General features: G+C 40.3%; 1 protein-coding gene across 2 annotated transcripts in view; it reads left to right on the top strand.

Annotated features, from left to right (window-relative positions):
* The window catches only part of sertad2b (SERTA domain containing 2b), a 38,402-nt gene extending 21,729 nt beyond the window's left edge, over nucleotides 1-16,673 (top strand). Inside the window, exons 1-2 of one of the 2 annotated variants that reach the window (XM_067529051.1) lie at nucleotides 3,133-3,454; nucleotides 11,625-16,673. In XM_067529051.1, coding sequence (XP_067385152.1) covers nucleotides 11,629-12,915 — 1,287 coding nt within the window. In that variant the 5' untranslated portion in view covers nucleotides 3,133-3,454; nucleotides 11,625-11,628 and the 3' untranslated portion in view covers nucleotides 12,916-16,673. Of the gene's footprint in view, nucleotides 1-3,132; nucleotides 3,455-11,624 lie in introns of those variants that run through there. The other variant, XM_067529061.1, reaches the window with a different exon arrangement.
* The last annotated feature ends 3,629 nt before the right edge of the window (nucleotides 16,674-20,302 follow it).

Genomic DNA, 20,302 nt, shown 5'->3' with positions numbered 1-20,302 from the left:
ATGACCTCATCGATTTAGAACTTGGTTTCCATGGCTCTAGCTTGGGGAAAACATACGTATGCTGTCTGTCTGTCTGTCCCTCTGCAGGTCAACCAAGACTCCAACACCTATAGTATGGACAACCAAATCACCTGAATTGAGGGATGTTTAAGACCATTCATATAAATGCGCTTCAATGGAAAAACTAATCTCCTCTTTGGGAATTTATACGCCTTTGTGTTATAATGAACATATTCCAGTCATTACTTTTGCAACCCATGCTGTTCTAGACACAAGAGCATTTTCTCATGTTGCTCTTATTTATTTTGGGCCATTTTGTCCCCTTTCTGATGATGTTTCTATAAAACACATCTGTATTTATAGTAGCTACTGTGGTGATCAGTATTGCAGTAGGATGAAACAGTAGTAGTGAAATAGTAATGGATTAGTAGACTACTTGTGCAACATATTGTAGTGATTCCTTTACTAATGAGACGAGGACATAATCAATGATTCACGTACACAAAACTAATGAACACACAGACACATGCTTTTGAATCAGTTATTTCTTTGTGTGTTTGCTTGTGTGTGTGTGTGTGTGTGTGTGTGTGTCAGTCATTCCGGCATATTTATGGTTGTGTTTCTGGTGAGTGTGAAGACACTGATGATCTAAAAATGCCCTATAGTATAAAAAGAACATGATGGTTGGTGAGCTAATTCTGGTAACCATTGTAATCCTACGAGTTACCACCCAAAGGTGCAACAGAGTGACGGGTGAATGCAACATGTAGCCTGGTCTGGAGCGATGAGTGGGACTAGTGAACTCACCATGAGTCAGGTTCACACTCACTCTCACGCTGGTTGTGACAAGTTGATGCATGTACAGAGAAGCACAGATAAAGGGAATAATAACTACAGAATTCATCATTAACTGTTCTTGCTCATGCACATGCTCATTACATGTGGTTGCAAATACTGACGATTGTGTTACATCATTTATGTTATTGTGGCTCGAATGCATTAACCGTTGACCTCTCGCACTGTGCATTTGTGTTGCTTTTTCAGTTATTCCAATAAAGTCATTTAGCTAAAATCCAAAACAAAGAAAAAGAAAGAAAAAAGGTAGAAAAGGAGAGACAAAAATAAAGGTGCAATTAACAAATGAGGATAGAGTGATGGCGAAAAGGTAGGAAATACAAGAAGCAGGCCGTTTTAATAGAGAGAGGGACGCAAGAGAAGAGCGAGGGAAAAATAAAGATAAATGGGGGGGGGATGTTGTGGGTGCAGCTCTCCAGTTGGTGTTGCTATGGTCCTGCCCTCCCCGTTCACTGAGCCATTTCCTGTTTTTGACCTGAAATCTTTATTTAGAGCCATCCCTTCTTTCTGCTCGGCATTCATGAGTCAACTCAGAGTCCAGAGAGATGAACACAGGACTAAAATCAGAACTCCATTCACCACAGAGGCTATGCACACACACACACATACCATGTTTAATGCTTGTTAGCCGTACTCCCGCTGACATTTCATTGCGACTAAACTGCATGATACCGATGAGAAAAGGGAAGAATGACCAATTTTTTCTGCCTTCTGTTGTCTGAACAGCAGTGGTCATTAATTGAGATTAGCCGGTTTAGCATTTTATAAAGCATCTCACTCATGTCTGACTTGTCCCCTGAAGTTCATGGAACATCCAGACAATCTTGACTCGAGGCCTATTTACACCTTTATTTTGAATAGCAAAATTTGCAGATGTAAGTAATGGATCCACATTGCAGATACAAAAGAAATCTGCACGAATATCGGATGTTGTGTTAAAATTTGGAGACCTTTGACCATCAGATTTTCACTGTTGACCAACAGCGAGCTCTGTTGACTGTGCTAATCTTTGAGAGAACACAGAGCCAGAGTCCAATTTGGAGGAACATATTTTAAAATATTAGTTGTTTTGTACAATCCATTTTTACCTAATCCTCCTCGGTTGAAAATGAACGCCTCCATGAAAGAGGTCTTGTTTGCAGAGAGTTGAGAGTCAATAGTAAGAATATAATAGTGACTTGTCATGACCAAGCAACCTGTCACTAGACCTTCACAGTGAAAACTTTAATGCAACCTGCAGTGAACCACAAAAGGAGAAACGTAATGATTCTGTGCCAGTAATTGAATTGTGCAAACTTTGGACTCCAATAGAGATTACAGCCTGTCCTGAGAGCAGAAAAAAAGAGGTTTGTATTGTGTGTGTGTGTGTGTGTGTGTGTGTGTGTGTTCAGTGCACAACTTGGTGAGCGTGTAGCAGGGGGCATCAGAGCCACAAACGGTCTAAGATGCCCATTTTCTGCCACAGGATGCTGCACTGGTGTTTTTGTCTGCATGGAACAGACTCTGCTGGGTTTTGTTCGAGTGTTACCGGACATCACCCTGCCATCTGCCGCTGGGTTGGATAGGCATCACTAACCAACCAATCAACCAGGACTGTGAATCCAGTGCTCATTTCTGTAACCACGCACCATGGAGGCACTGAAATGATTTAAAGTATTTAAAAAAGCCGATAATAACAGATCCAAAAAAATGTTTTTACCTTAAATAAAAAGTAGTGGAAGGGCATGCATTTAAAATTAGGTCTTTAAAAGATGAGGATTTCTTCCCCTTTAGAGTTTGAGGATGTAATTGTATTAAAAATAGCCTCATACCAAGAGGAGGAAGACATGCAATGTTACCAATACACCGCGTGTGTGTTTGTGTGTGCGCGCGCGCGCTCGGGGGGAGGGCGGAGCAAAGTTGACGACGTGCTACTCGGGGCAGCTGCTCGGTTTCAGCTTCTCCAGCTGCCTTCACGTGCCTCTCGTAAACTTTGCAGCTGTAACAAAATGGACCATGTCTTGACGTTAATTACGCCGTTGATAAACGAGTAATGTTTTGCTCTCGAGCAAATTAACTGTCATAAAACGTTCGGATGGTATTTTGATAAGCTAAAGAATTATAATTATTTTTAATGTTCAAGGCAGACTGAAAATTGGAATAAAGAATAATCAAGTACTTATTTAGAGAGTGGTGATTGAATCCAATTTGTGGTTCACACAGCATTTTGCCATGTGAGTGAAAATTCTTGGTAGCACCATACAGTACGCACGTTCTTTGGGTAAGTGCAACTTTTACCGTACACTATGCCCGTTTTCCCTGTTTAAAATCTCAGTTTAACTTCCCAAACATGGATTCACTCTTATATTTTCGTGTTCTGCCTCAAATGACACAAATTGCGGCACAGAAGCGCACGTGCCGCTCACCTCGCGAGCGTGTCCTGCTGCTCGTGAAGGCGGCAGCGTTCCTGTGAGCGGAGGCAGTTTTCTCCTCTTATCAGCGCCATTGTGTGACAGAGTCTCCGGGAGCGAGGACGGCTTGTTTTTCTGTAGCCGGCAGGACTGCTCCCAATACCAAGCTCCCCATGTTTCTCTTTCAAACTCCGGCGGACCTGGATGTGGTAAGACGCGGTTTTCATCTTTCAAAGACCAAATGTGACGAGGAGATACATTAATAAAAGGCAGTGGAACCTCTTTCTAATAAATCGTAGACAGGTTAAGGCTGGTGTTTAGTGGACTCCGTTAAGTTCTGTTAAGTTTTCTCTGTAAATAAGTGGTGACTGTCATTACTTGTCGTTGTTATATTTCCATTGATCCGATGTCTTTCCGTCATGAACTCGTTCCAGTTTACGCAGCCGAGGCAGTGGCCGTCACTTTCCAGCCTGTCACCACAGAGCCGCTACTCTTGGCTGTTCAACTTTTTTCTTTTTACCTAAAACGCTCTAAATCCTTTCCCAAACACACGTTACCCATTCGCGCACACTGTTATACGCCGAACGAATAACCTCAGCTAAATGTCTATTTGTACTTTCTAAATGTACAAACTAATGACCTAAATTAGTAAAACTCAGTCTTGATGTGCAATAGTGAAGTCTACCTTTGTGCCATTTGTTGTGTGTGTGTGTGTGTGTCAACATACACAGCACAAACAGCACAAACATAAGATTGACTTACATGAATTTCAGATATAAGCTCGCAAACTGCACCTTAAATTGTAGACTAGCCGGTGTGGAGAATGGTTGTGTACCCCTGTATTTGTAACGTGTTTTTGCAGTGAAATGACTGCAGTGTTTGGGACTGTTTCACTCAGTGTGTGTTAGCTGTTGTGGTGAATGGAGGGGCCTCTGTTTCGTAACACGCTCCACAACACAGCAGTCTGCTCTTAATGGTGACAGTGGCTCTTCCTTACTTCGGAACTCCTGTGCTTTGTTGCCCACAAGCTGCACATAGGTTACACACCATAGGTTCTCACTTCGTCCGAGTGAGCGTCCACAATATAGAGCATAAACAGATGTGAGACAGCAGTTACACAACTGCCTATAGTGTATGTAACCACTGCGAGCAGTGGGAAAGACTGGTTTCTCAGGAGGTTCCCAGCCTCCAGGTAGGCTGCTCCAGAGTACATTAAAAATGTTGACCTTTGTATTTATTCTAACATTTCCATGAGACATGTCAAAGGTGACATTCTGATCAGTTTCCACTCTACAGCTTACTGCTGAACTGGAAAAGGTGACTGGAAAAATACCCAGTAGACCCTCTAAACCTCTTACATTATCTCTAGTTTTGTGTTTTCTTTTTTTTTTTTTTTTATATTATGAACATTTTTTAACACACACTTTTATGGTCTTTGCCTACAGGTCTTGATTAGAAAATTTATAAGAGTGGTGACATTTCCAGACCCTAAATATCTAAGGCTTGAAAAGAATATGTAATAATATATAATCGATAATAAGAGGGTTACGTTGCGCTGGCTGGACCCGATAAATGTAGCAGGCTAATATATAATATGTTTTTATTGTCTCAATACATATAAGTAGTAATAGCAATATATCCTCCAATGCAGCAGTATAGCTTCCGGTGCAGTAATAGGGCTTGTACTGCAATGATAAGTATTATAATATGAGTCCTGCCTGCAGTAAAATGATGACACTTGCAGCACTGATGCTAGTGCTACTGTAACAAGGTGGGCACTGGGGTAATAAGGCCTGATACTGCTGTGATACTGTGCATGGTGCAGTAATAAAGCAGGTTCTGCAGTAATAAGGTGGATACTACTGTACACTCAGTGACACTAGTTAATATTGACACTGTAGGTTTCTGTAGCTTCCGAAGCTTTGTCACTGGAAGTGTCAAGCTGTGTTTTCTCCCCATACAGAGGCTCGGTGGAAAGAGAGGAGCGCTCAGCGGCTTGTAGACATGTCTGCTGACCTAAATCTGCTCTCTTCTTCTGCCTTTTATTTATAGACTTAAGTATATGTGTGTGTGTGTGTGTATGTGGGAGGGAGGGAGTGTGCATACACTGATGACCAGAAATTTGAGATGCACACATATATTTATTGTGTATGTGTGTGCAGTGGCAATCGTATGGTCTGTGGGGCTCACCAAGCAGAAATGCCGATTGCAACCCTAGCAGCTACCAGGGAGCCCCCCTAAAAGGGTTTTGGTGTAGTGGTGGTGCACTTCATAGTGGTTTTACGGGACGTTTAACAGCATTTATAGTTGTCACTCCAAAATGTGCCAATATGATTGGCCGATACGAGCCAATTATTTTCTCAATCTGGTATGCATTTTTTGAAAGTACATCTGTGTGTGTGTTGTTTTACATGTCTGTGAGATTGAGACATGTTACCTTTTGTTGTGCTTTTTTGTGAATTGTCCTTTCAAATAACCTCTCAAATCTATCCAAAAGAATAAAGCATTTCAGAACAAGCACCTCTCGTGTCTTTCTGTTATCATTGGCTCATAGTTTTCAATGTTTTGGCTTTGCAGAGCGTTGCCCAAAGTTGTTGAACATATATACTGTATATTCAGTTGTGAAGCTACGAGTTAAGATGTGGTTATATTGCTTATGGTCACTTTGGTTACTGTAATCCTACTATTATTCATATGTCATACTAGTATTCAGTTGTACCAATTCCTATATATATATATATATGTGTGTGTATGCTGAATGAATAAACTTGCAAGTGAATGTCATTAGTTAGGAGAAAAAAGGTTTTCCTTGTTTTCCTGTTGCTTTGTCCCTGACCTTTGCAATCCTCACTCTTTTACACTCTTTGTAATGTTGGTCGTCTAAACTGGAGTGTTTGAGGATTCTCCTAAGTGACTAACTTCAGTCAACTTGTACTTTTATTAGTGAAAATCAAGTAAAGAAAGGTATTGTCTCAAATAAATAAAATGTGTTACTTAAAAATGAATCAGTGTTTATTGTTCACCAAAACTGTCATAGCGCAAAATTGGTCTCTGGGTGTTTGTTTCATTTGCTCCGACCCAGCTTGTCATGCTGGAAATTATCAGTGTTTTTATATATATTTATATATATATATATATATATATATATATGAGATGCTGCATATTGTGCAGTATGAGTATAGTGTTTTGTAACCAGGTCTGTCATTATGTAAGAGATTGAAGCTGATACCCAGCTGACCTCTCTCATGTGAGCATTTATGATCACTATGGGGGCATGGACACACACACACACCCACATACACACACACATGCATGTGTTTGTGGCTTGCACACACATGGACATTGTTTCCAGGTGGACAATTTGAACTTCTCGCTGGGGTATTAAAAAAGTAAAGTTAGGAAGTGCAAATTCAACTCTAAACCATAATCAAACCATAAGCTTATATTCTTGAATATGTTGTTGTATTAAAAGTTGGCTGCAAAAGTTAACTTATTTTAATACAAATTAAATGGCCTTTATTCACCATCAGTAGGCCTCCCATTCCATGTTTCATGGTTTTTAAGTGCCCCAGATAGACACAGTCTGTTTGGGAGGATCTGCTGGGAAAAGACTCACATATTCTGTTTTCCTGGTTGAAGATATTTGCCTGTTTTATTGCCTTCTCATGCAAAACAGAAAGTTGAATCTTTTAGTGGAAAATGTTTTGGTGAGGTGTAGGTGATGATTCTTAAAAACCTAGTCTGGTCATGGCACTTTTCAGGTTCTCAAAATGTTCTAAAACTAGAGTCCATGTATGAGAGAGTTGTAGTAGCAACAGTAGTAGCAATGGTAGAAACTGGAGTAGTAGTAACTCTCATCATGGTGTAACTGCATCTTAAGTTGTGTGTGGAAGCATAGCTGCTATTGAGCATAGTCGTTCTGGTCAGGCCGGCACTACAATGCATCTCTTCCTCTGGGTTTTGTCTGGAATGTGTTTACCAGTTCTACTGTGTGTTTATGTGTGTGTGTGAGAGTGTGTGTGTGCAAGAGAGAGAGAGAGAAAGAGAGAGACACAGCAGAGGGAGTTTGACAGTGCCGTCTTCATGTGCAGAGCTGGATGTATTACAGTGAGGAGGAACAGTGGAAGCACAGTCATGACTGTTAAGTGTGCTACTGTACACTGTCTTGCACATGCGAATTATTTTAATGCTTCTCAATCTATGCCTACAGCACAGTGTTACATTCAACTACCTGCAGCGGTGTAAAGCACAGTGCGTGTCCGTACTTTGTGCATCTAGAGAACCTGAAATAGCCTGATGTAGAGGCGAGGGGGAGGGGTGTATGTGCAACTCAGGCATGGAAAGCAGCGTATCCGGTTACAGGATCATAATATCACTGCAGAGTCCGTCCACTAGTGCTGCACTACTGCACAACACACACACACACACACACACACACTACAACCGGGTCCTGGAATAACAGGCTCAGCCCACATGGCTAATGTGAGTTTGGCAGGCTAATACACTCATAGCCGCACACCTACCTTAGCTCTAAATGCTCATAGACTTCACTCTGTCATTTTTCGATTACATTCATACTTTTCATTAATTCATATGTACTTGTTCTCTGTGTTAATTTTTTTTTTTTGCTTGATATTAGTATATTTGCATGAGTTCCCATTTCCCTGAAGGCATCCTCAATTTTTAATTTTATCTTACCTACATAAACACACCCTTAGCCACAAGTATGCCTTTATTTTTAAGAATAAATTGCAGTTTCTTATACTATTTAATTGTATGGTACACTTGTAGCCAGTCCCCATCAGTTTTCTCACAAAGGGGACACGCTGTGTGGACTAGGTTGTGTAGACATTTTAGAGTAGAATTTCAGAGGTAGCCCAGTCTGCGGTTGGTAGTTTTGTTTGTGTCAGGATAGTTTGTGATGTTTCAGGCTGGAGGCAAAACCAGGGACATGTTTATTTTGAGAAATGTTTGGACATTGTTTTCTCATCTCCGATTGCTCTGCTGGAAACTGACTTTTACGTATTGATTTTGATTTGTTCTGATTTTTTTTGAAGATGGTTTCTGGGCTGTCGAAAAGGAGGCAAGGCTGCAAATAGATTAAGTCTCATAAGCTATAATTGTTTGACTGATAATAATGTAAAACCTTGTCCAGTTAGTGTTGTCAGTCTCTAACATGGTGGATGTGATGCAGATTGACATTGGACATCTTCAATCTTGTAATCTGCCATTTAGCTTATGTGATTTAAAGTAAGCAAACATAAAGTTTGGCTTTTGTTGTCTTTTGAAAAAAAAAATCAAACACAAAGTCAATTGTATCTGCACCTTTTTCAATTAAACAATTAATCCTATTTATAACATAATATTTTGCAAAAAATCTAAGTCAAGAAGAAAACGTCAAAGCGAAGTCCCATCAGAAAGGTCTTTACATTTCATGAGATGCAAGTGCAAGAAAGAACAGAAAGGAAGTTTTGTGTTTTGTTTTGTGTTTTTATAATAGATTTAAGTGCATAGGAAGAGTTCTGAAGAGTTCTGTTTGCAGCCGTTTGACCAAAACAGCAGACTCAAGAGAAATGACCAACAAACACATTTTAAACAGCACTTCTGTCCTAATTTGCTGTTTGACCTGGTTTACGAATGATGACTATTGAAAATGTCTATTGTAAGCGTCAGTCCAAAGTAGTAGTAGTGTTGACCTTCAATAGTGGACGTCTGTTGATTTGTGTAGCAGCTTGAGTCTTCACGTTGAAGGTTATTAGAGATTTGTTTTGTATGCACTTCATGGACAATCTTTTAGAAATGGTAGTTTTAAAGTACTACTACTAAGTACTACTAAGGTACTTTTAAAGGCCAGTGTCACATCAGATGACGGTGACCTTCAATGAAAACCATGGCTCCGTGTTGTAGTGCGGAGCTGCTTTATCTACTTAAGTAATTTCTAAACTGCGTTCATTTCTAGACATGGCTCTTAGGGAGTAGGAGGTTTCTAGACCTGTGAACTTCTAAAATCAGTGAAACGGGGGCCTGTGGTTTTTTGTTTTGGTGTGTGTGTGTGTGTGTGTGTGTGTGTGTGTGTGTGTGTTAGAGGGTACAGACTCTAGGATGAAAAAAGAGAAGGAAAAGAGGTACAATAAATTAGGAGTGAGGAAGAGAAGAGGTAGAGGAGAAGCAAAGGGAAGAGGAGGATAATAAAGTGGAATGTAAGGGGTGGGGCACCTCTGGTATGTCAGCCCTGCACTCTCTCACCCAGCCATGAGTCAGTCACTCAGACATGTGACTGGCTAACTAAACCAATTCTGTTGCTTTCTCTGACTCTTTCTGTTTCTATCTTGTTTTGACAGTCTCCTCTTCACCATTTTCTTAAAATCTCCAACACCGTGGCTACTACAATGAATGTGCAGCAGTATACGACAACAGTAACACCATGTGGTGGTCAGGAGTCAGCATGGGCACCCTGATGATACAGCTACTCAGCTTCATAGACAGGAAGCTGTGATACTCTGACACTCTGAGTTCTGACACCTGTCTGTCACAATTTTTAACAACTCTTATTTTGCTTATTTGGAGTGTGATAGATAGTTAAAGGGATGGTTCAACCTTTTGAGGAACACATTGGTTTATTGTCTTGCAGGAAACCAAGCAACATTTTATTCACTGTTTTAGAGCAGGGCAATATTTAAAGAAGTCCATTCAGCATAACTTTTTTCATATTGGTCGATATTGATAAGTATCACAATACAGTTCAAGTCAACATTCCTTACTTTAAGACAGTGACCGACTTTTCTGAATGAAAGGAGTTTGTTACTGGTTCCGCTTCTGAGCTATTCTCCTGATATTGGTGGTGTTTGTGTTTAAGGTAGTGGAACACATTTGTTGGTTTAGGTTTCTGACACAACTTGAAAATTATAGATGTTTTATTAATATCCAATTTGTTGCCAACCCATTTCCAAAATGACAGAGGAAGCGTTTTTCTTTTTTAGATTTACTCTTCTTGAAACTCTTTGAAGGTATGAACAAGGCATTCCACTGAACCTGTTCTGTTTGTAGAGATGTGGTCATGCGGTTTTATCATAATAAGATGACATTTTATTATGAAGAGGAATTATTGACATATACGTATTTGATAAGATTTGGCTTAGCCCTTCAGTCTAAAGATAAACTGTCAAACTTTCAAAGAGATTTGAAAGTTAAGTCCTTACTAAAAGACACATGAGCTGTAGAATTAGCAGAGGTAATAGAAATGATTGCTCATTACCCTCCTCATCCTCTCACCTAGTCCTCTAGGTCCTCCTCTTACTTCTCCAAACTCCTCCTCTTCCTCCTCTTCCTTCCTGCTCCTCACACCCCCATACACCCGCTCCCCTCATCTCGTTCTTTGTCATCCCTTTGGGTGAATTCCCAGCTGACTGTGTTTGTCATGGCAACCAACCAGTCTTGGTGACTGTGCCTGCAGCTCACACTTCCTGTGTGTGTGGTTATGTGTGTGTGAGAGGACGCATGCGCAGTCTGTATGTGGCTCCATGAGCCTGTCAACCTATATTAGAGTCAAACACACTGCAGCGATCCCTGTTTCTGTTTTTGTTTTCTCTCTTTCTTTCTTTCTTTCTTTCTTTCTTTCTTTCTTTCTTTCTTTGCATTAAGAATGATGACAATATCACATAGTTTGTTGAGATTGAAAGATCTTTTAAACTACTGCAATATGAATTTTTAGGGAATCCACTGTGGTCTTGTCACCATGTCTGTCACTGTTTTCTCCCCTACTTTATATCTGGTGGCACGCACCCACCCACCCTGCCCCACCCCCTCATTAAGTAACTCAATGTGCTATTCTATTATATCAGGAGAAGGGAGCGTGGAGAGGGGTTGGGCTTTAAATCTGCCCTATGATCCAGTGGTACAGCAGGGAACACTGCTATTACATAACTGAGTGTATGTGTGTGTGTGTGAATGTGCAGGGCTACAGTATGCAGTGCCGAGGTTCCCATTGCAGCTGCACTTAGTTTCAGTGTATTTTTTTCAAATCCCCTGTGCAGTAAGCTTGTTGTGTTTAAGCAGCTTCTTGAATCAACACAGTTATGCTGCTGGTTTTCAGTCTGTGAATGTCAACGGTAGACATGCAGTGTTTCATGGTGGTCTTTTGTGATCATTTCATTTTAGCTAAACATTCGCTGATTTCCAGCTCCAAATAAAGGGGATTTCACCTTTCTACGGTCTTTTACACTAAACGCTGTGCTTTTGAGGTACTGGCCAGTGATCACAAGCAATATGGAAATGTCACTTTCAGCAGCACTCGATGAAACATTTGTTGTGTTTTTGTTGTATTTTTGTTGTCAGTCAAAACAACATACAGACTTCTCTCTCTGCTTTTGTGATTTTCAGATATATGTTCGGTAAAGGTGCGAAACGGAAGCTGGAAGAGGATGAAGAGGGGCTGGAAGGCAAAACGCTGGAGGCGTCTTTGGCGGGAGGGGGAATAGGCCTCAGTCCAGAGGGATTGTCCAAGGTGTCGTATACCTTGCAGCGCCAGACCATCTTCAACATTTCCCTGATGAAACTGTACAGCCAGCGGCCTCTTGGCGAGCCCAGCCTGGAACGACGTGTCCTCATAAACAACATGCTGCGACGCATTCAGGATGAACTCAAGCAAGAGGGCTCCCTGCGGCCACTACTCCTGCCTCCATCTCCGCCCCCCGATGACCCCATGGACGAGGGCTTCCGTGAGGCGCCACCCTCCTTTGGTGTTTTGTCAGCAGCAGCAACAGCACAGGTATCCCAGCCTTCTGCGCTGTTGATGCCAGTAATTGCTCCACCGCCTTCACCCCACCCAATGGTGCCTCCCAATTGCCAGGCATCCCAGGCTTTCCCCAACCGTGTGGAGGCTTGCCCCACCCCTTTGGAAGCCTGCCTCACTCCGGCCTCTTTACTGGAGGAGGATGGTGGAGATTCAGCTTTTTGTGCTCCATCCCCACTTACTCCTCCTCTGTCACCTCCCTCAGTGCAGCCTCCCCCACTACCTTCGGCACTTCTCAGCCAGGTGTCCCCCAGGGTCCCTGTGCCAGCCACGTCCAATGACGATTTCCCATCCACTCTAAGTGACATGGAGTTGGGTCCTCCCACAGCCATAACAAGGACAGCAGCAGCTAATACGATGACCGTGACTACCTCCCCAGCTCCTACAACACTTACCCTGCCCCCGCACTTAACAACCCTCTCCTCAACACCCGGTGGTCCACCCAGAGACTACAGGGCCATGGGTGCTAAACCAGAGTCTGCTGGCATATTGCTAGCAGAAGCTCGCTGTGCCGATATCCGAACGATGGACACTCTGCCTACACTGCCCCCTGGTGGCCTAGTAGACATTTCCTCCTCTCCTTCTTCTCCTTCTTCCTCACCGTCGGGGTTCCTCTCGGACTTAGCGCTGGACGATGTCCTGTTTGCGGACATCGACACGTCCATGTATGACTTTGACCCCTGTACAACAGGGGGGGCTGTTGGCGTGACAGCAGGTGGTGGTCTTGCCAAACTGTCTCCGGTGGTGACGGCAGATGATCTTCTGAAATCACTGGCCTCGCCATGCAGTGGCCCCGCCCCCCAGGTTTCAGCCAATCAGCCTTTCAAAATTGATCTGACAGAACTGGACCACATTATGGAGGTGTTGGTGGGTTCATGACTGATGGACAGCAGCACCTCCGAAACACAGACAGTTTAATCTGAAGAATCTGGAATTTTAATCTGGAATCAAAATGTGGGATCGCATCGGGGGTTTACTTTGTTGTTGTGTTAATGTTTGTTTCAACACATCTCTTCAAAGGTCGATAATTGTAAACATCAATGGTGATGTCATTTAGTACTACTATGACAACTACTACTACTACACAACACTGTGCATGCACTGTGCTCGCTTTTCCAAATATGGAAATGAAGTAACCGGGAAACAAAGACACACATACGTTTGTATTTCTGTACTTGTGAGGACCTCCTCCATTCATTCCCAAACATAAATGTAATCTAATCTTTAACCTGAACCTAAGCCTTAACCCTGAAGAGTAACTGTAAATAGAAAAAAAATGATGACCTGCAAAATGTCCTCATTGTGGAGGATTTTTGCAATCACTTTATTGTTGTGAGGTCTTCCATTTCTCACAGGTAAAGAAATACAAGTGAACACACACCAACGTGACACAGACACACACACACACTGAATTCATGGCTTTTAGCAGATGAGTGCCTTTAATAATGACCACTTATTCAATTCCTGTTTTTACAGTATTTTTTTTGTCTTGTTCTTTTCATTTAAACAGCCTAGTGAGGTCACTCCTTAATGGTTTTAATTTATTGTATTGTATTAAAGCTGTTATTAAGTAAGGTAATTTCTCATGATCAAATAATAATTATTTAATCTTTATCTTATTACAGATGTTATGTTATGTTTTGTTTTGTTTGTAACGCAAGCTGAAAATGCTTTTATGAGGAATACAGTGTTTTACCAGTGTGCTACATTACATATTTGCTCGGCTATATAATTATGCTTTGGAAATAGCTCTAAAACATTGCCTGGTTGTTTGTTAAACTCTTTTGGCAGAAAGAGGTGTCTGTTCTTGTACACATAGTGTCTATGAATTCAGTTCAGGACTTTTTTCCTCTTTTCCTTGTTAACAGCCACATACAACTGTGCTGGATGCTATTTTACATGAGCTCGGACATATGGGCTTGTTATCATGCTTCGGTTACAGCAGAATTCAAATGAGGTACACCCACAGGAAAGCTCCATGTGTTTACATTGGAATCGGCAGCAGCACTACTGCCAACCTTTGCCACCCATTTTGGCGTAGATGATCTGTCAGTCCAACTTAACCTTTGTGCTCCAAACACGTTCAATTTGTAGTCAAAACTAAACAGCAGTGGCTTCAAAGAGGCTCTGTGGACTTTTTCAGATTCACGCAAAGAGAATGGAATATTTTAGTAGAAGTGCCTTATTTTTGGTTTCGTTCCTACAAAATTAGCAACATGAGTGACAGACAAATGGCAGCACAACATACAGTATTACACACCCCGTATTTGCAGCGTATGTTAAGAGTTTGGAAATAACCCTATATTCTACCAAATCTCAGGTTTCTGCTCATTTCTGTACATTGTAGTTTTGAGGTTGACCCTAAAACTCATGGATGTTTTAGCATGAGGGCTACATCGGTTTCATATGTAATTTGAACTTGAATTTCTGATCAAGTAAGAAACCTAAATCACGGTGTTGTGTTATGGCATCTAAAAAAAAGTCTCAGTTGTTTTGAAACACGTCCAACCAACCTGGTCAGTCAAATCTGTTCTGTCTACTGAAATTGAAGTCACCATTGACACAAAGTTGCCATTAGTTAATATTATAATAGATTATTTACAGTTAAAATCACACCTCCCCCATGGTGTAACAATGGTGCTCCACATAAAAAGGGATACAAATATGTGGAAGAGCTTAGGTGTTAGAGGGAAAAGGCCAAGAACAGTAATTGCAGTGTTTCATATTTAGTCATAATTTGCACATAGACCTGTAATTGTATACTTAGAAAATATCAGCAGATGACACAGACATTTGCAATTCACAGACATAAGCATCATTATTTTAGAAAGTCAAAATAGTTACAAAACCACAAGATAGTTTGTCAGAGTTGATTCGCCAAAACAAACGCTGTGAAAAGGCCTTTTTTATGCAGTTGCATTTACAAAGGCAAGCGACGACTCGTCAAAACTCAAACACATCACTTTGCCTCTGATACTGCAGTTAGTAGTTAGTAACCAACAGGATCAAACAGGAAAAATCTCACCTGGGATAATTACACTTACTGACACCAGTCGAAACTTTCTGTGTGTTGTGTATGTCACTTGTCTTGAGGATGGATTGTTGAATATCACTGCAAAAGTTTGATGTTTAAACCTGCCTTCATCGATAGTTTCTCCATGGGGCAACAACACACTCAGAACTTAACTACGTGTAACCCCATACATACGTTTCTTTGATCCTCAGCTATTATCAACCTTTGTCTGCAGTTTGTCGTTTGGCAAGAAGTGGGGTTTATTAGAGTTTCATTAAAAACAACTGCCTGTTGCAGATGGGAGCAGGGTTGTGGGCCAGAAAACCAAAACAACAAGCTAAAAGAATTTCAAATCCTTCATCGAAAGAATGTTAACTGCCGAGTTAGGTGATAATCTCTCTGTATCTTATCATTTTACATATCACCTGTATCTGTCTAGCTATTCACAGCAAAAGTAAAAAGACACCATAGACAGACGGTCATCACCTAGATATGCAGGGTGCATTTATTTAAGTGTAGGGTGGATTTTTCCATCAAATGTAAAGTCCCAAATAAATACAAGAAACCCCTCAAAACCTTTGTGTCTGCCAGCACAACCGTTCTATTGTGTAAAATTGTATGATAATGATATTTCTATCGGAGGCTCCAGCTGGTGGGCCTCAGTAGTTGTTAGTGGAACAGCATGTGTTTTCTGGAATCCAGTCTGATCCGTCTTACTGTTTTTGCTAATAGCAGTGGGGCTGTTTCACATTAAAACATGTTCCAATGGAAAATCATTAGTTTCCCACAGTGCATTTGACCACAGCTTGTATTTAAGTGAACTACATTTGAACTGAGGTCAAAGCAGAGTGTGGGCCAAGCAGATAGCAGCACTAACTAATACTGTTTGCAGATGACTATGTGTTATTACTTTCACTATGTTTGATTATTGGAGTGCTTGTGTTTTGTCATTTAAGTTATTTATTCATAGTTTTTTCTTTTCTGTGTAAATATATTTATTTTTGATGTGAAGTGAACTTTTGGATTGTAAATGCGTGTACAGAATGTGTGTTAGGAATGTACTTCAGATAGGAATGTATCTGAGTGTGGAATTATGGGTGGAAGCCATTTTTTATATACATAGGTAGTTATGTTACCTTGTTTGTTTGTTGGTTTGTTTTTTCTTTGTGTGTCGGCTGCCACAACGTTTTATGTCTTTTGTACTTTTTTTTTCCCACCAGTTTTCAGTTCAAGGCAAACAGTTCATGCAGCAATACTCAAAAAACCCCTGTCTCCAAACCTTCAGATGTCAAGACTCCAAAGCTTGTCATAGACGCTTCAATGCCAAAAGTAATGTACATAGTATGAACAACATTCACTTTTTCGATCAGTGTTTTGTTACCGAATCTGTTTTTCGCGCCGTCTAAAGTGTGCGGTTCGACTCGCCAGAAAAGACTGACCGCAGTCCAGGCTGATTCCCTCTACGAAGGCTGTATTGTACACAGACCTCAGAGCTGTGCCTTTTTCTATGCAATAGAATACAAACACACAGAGAGAGAAATTATCAGCTGATCACTGTATTGGGATCCAAATGTGGGCTGTAGATATATATGAAATAAATGGATAGCTGTCTATGAATTTGAAACAGTCTTACTTTTGTAGTTTTATAATTATATATATATATATAAATATATATATACAATAAACTGTTAAAAAAAAGGTGTCTGCTATTTTTTTACTTTGTAGTGTTTTGGTCACGTTTGCACAGAAACACATTGACATTCACACTGTATATGTAATTAGCTGATGTTAGAGCACTTAACTGTTACAGAAATACATATTCGGCTTTACAAAATAATCATAACTTACTTGCCTTACAACGACTTTTCATGTTTTAAAACTTATCATCTGACCAGAATTTCATACACACAAAACCTTCAGTTACAATAATTATTTAGCGGACACATATCCAAAGCATCTTATTACAAGTAAAGAGGACAAACCAGGGGCAACTTGGGGTTTAGTGTCTTATCCCTGGACATGTAGGCAACCGCTCACCCCCATCACCACCACCTTTCCTTTGCATAGCATGAAATTCTAACTTGGATCTGATACTGCTTACACAGTTTGGTATTTTGGAAGAGTATCTAAAGTCTCTAGAGACGTTGGTAAGTATGGAATTTCTGTTATGTAACAACGGGTGGTGTTTAGTATCCGCTGATGAAGATGAGGCTTAAAGCCTCACTAAGCAGGTGAACTTCTTCTTCTGCTTCGAATCATGTCTCTCCATCTAACCCTGTCCTCTGCATCCTCTTCTCTCACACCAACTAACTTCATGTCCTCTCTCACTGCATCCATAAATGTCCTCTTTGGTCTTCCTCTGGACCTCCTCAAAATAAAAACTGACACGTACATAACTGACACAATGTTTTCAATGCTACTCTCATCAACAGGTACAATCAGGAACGTTTTTTTGTTTTCAAAAAACTCAATTTAAATTATTCGTAATGTCGGATTAGACTCTACATTGGGGCATGTTTTAAACTTTTCCTAAACTTGGGCACCTTTACTGAGCTCTCCTTCACTCACACATCTCTATTCCACACACATTTTGGACATGTCTCGTGCCTAAGAAAACTCAGTTTCACCATCTTCCAACAAATCATAGATCAGACCACAGCTTCAACATGAATCTCAGAAATAGACTTGTGAATATTGTTTGATTTCGACAAACTAATATGACAAAGTAATTAATGTCAGCTGGTGTAATGTGATGGTGTGTTTGAGTTGGATGCTGACATACTGGTCCTGCTGAAGAAATATGGATACAGTCACCACACCACATGCATATTATCACATCATGACATTATCTTATTAGATGTGTGGAATAAATTTAATGCCATTGTAGAGTTTGTGTTCATGCTAAGGTGCTTGCAATGCCCTTTAAGAATCTTAACCTAAACTTCATTTCACCTTAAAATTCATCAAAATGCTGACAGACTGAGCTCATGTACCTTCACCACCAAACATACATGTCTGATGAATTTCCTGTCTGAAACCCCCTGCAGCTTAAAAGTGACACATGATAAGGAGAAAAGAAGAAACTGATTTGCACAGGGAAACACATGAAATCATCCTAATCTATTGAAGCCTGTCGATCCTTCAAAAGGGTATTTTTGCAGCACAGTTGGTTCTTTTAGGATTAAAAGTCTTCAGGCCTATTTGGTCCACAACAGCTAAATTAATAACACTTTAATTTCAGAATGCATTGCGCACTGAAAAAGACAAAATGTAGTCACACAAAGTCAAGACAACTTAAAGATATAAATGCATTAAAATTATATTATTACTAAAGCTATTATTAATAATAACTAATAGTAATGACTTAACAACATAATTTAATTACTTGTGTTTATCAGTTGTATCTTTATTTTACAATTCTATTCACTAGATACATTTTTAAAAACCTTTAATCCTTGTTTTTGTTTTCACATTCAAAGTATTTTTTCCAAATAGTTGTATTAACCTATTATTAATACTTTCATTTGCATGTTAGACTTGTTTCATAGTTATTTATTTCCTACTGTCAGCTCTTGGGCTCCGTAGTCTGAAAAGCCTTTAGTAAGGTTTAAATCCTCACACGATGTAGGTGCACGAGGTTCATCCTGGAAACTGGAGGATGAAAGTAGATGTGCACATGTGCCATCTGCTGTTTAAAAAGAATCTGTCAGGTTTTGTGTAGAGAGCAAGGATAATATTTTTACAGTACTGGAATACTATCATCCACTGCCTCCGTTAACTGACTGTACTGTAGATCTTTGGTAACAGGCAGCTCAACTGTCTCCTTTACAAAGCTCAGCCTGTGTCCGCCACAGTTTTTTTTTTTCCTGTTTGTTGTTCTTGCCGTTTGATTTTTCTTCTGCTTTACAGTGACACATTTGCCACTGTTAAACGCCCATGACTGCTGAGCTGCAGGGCAGTGGTTATTTCCAGCATTCAGGCCAAACAGCTGTGAGGGGATGGGGGATAGTCTGTCTCTATTGGTGGAGGGAGGCAAAGTTTAGATCAACTTAGCAACAGCAGAGCTAAGGTCACTGAGGACAACACCTAGAACAGTAACATGGGCAATGAGGCAGGGAGCAGCTTGTTGATTAATGTGTGAGTATTATAGAGAATCCAGTTTAAATGGGTATTATTATTATTATAGATGTCAAATCTTAACCAATGTTAAAGATTGTCAGTATTTCATTTCAATTTTATATAACAATGCTTTAGAAAACAAACTTTTCCTGTCGAGCCACACACTTAAATCAAAAACTCAAACAACTTGTTTCAATAAAGTTTCCTGTATTTTAATAGAACTTTATTCATACACTCCTTCACCATTTTTGTTACTAGCCGAACGTACATTGTTATTATAGTTCTAGGGTTATGTTTGCATCCCCTTCCACAGAAATGGAATAGAGAAGGATGCAAATGTAACCTTGAACCTAAAATAATAACAATGTACATTCAGCACAAATGTTCTTTTAGTATCAGAAAAAGAAAAATGTTCAAATAGTGTATAAAAAAAAACTATAGTAAAGTAATGAAAATGATCTGTTACAATGTTTGCGACCCCCTTGATCAATTGCTTAAAATGTTACTTAATTTCTGACGAAGGAACATTTTTTCTACTAGTACTTGGAGGCAGTTGGTAAGGCAGTCGTCCACGGACCACAGGGTCAGTGGTTCCATAAATGTGCACATCATTAGTATTGTTGATAAAAGGAATTCTTAGTTTGACCCTTTTTGCCATTTCAGAATAAGTTGGTGCAAACATTTGTACCTAACTGGCATATTCATAATATCTAATAAAATGTATATATATATAATCATATAATCAGCAGACGTGTAATCCGATTTATTGCTTCCTATTTTACTACTCTAGTACTTCACTACCTCCCATTGTACTGGAGTTTACGCCGGTCTGCTGCTTAATAGCGTCGTTATGGCGCCATCTGGTGGTTTAGTACCAGAGGTGCAACGAGCCTTCACACAAAAATGTGGACGATTCTAACAGTCAGTATGTGCAATTTCCGTCTCGTCAGCCCTGAAATACCTGGCATACATCCGAACTTCCAAAACAACTATAATTCCACCAGTCGTGTCTTTCTTTCTCTGCCGCTGCTCCAATCAAATGAGTCGACTTACAAAAGGAGAGGAAAAGGCTCGAGGGCGCCCCCCTGGGAGAGCGCTGACCATGGTGCTGACAGGCCTCTGCTCTCCATCCAT

The sequence above is a fragment of the Channa argus genome, chromosome 1 (genome assembly GCF_033026475.1).
Source record: "Channa argus isolate prfri chromosome 1, Channa argus male v1.0, whole genome shotgun sequence".
Classification (NCBI taxonomy): domain Eukaryota; kingdom Metazoa; phylum Chordata; class Actinopteri; order Anabantiformes; family Channidae; genus Channa; species Channa argus.
This window is presented reverse-complemented; position numbering and strand designations above follow the sequence as displayed.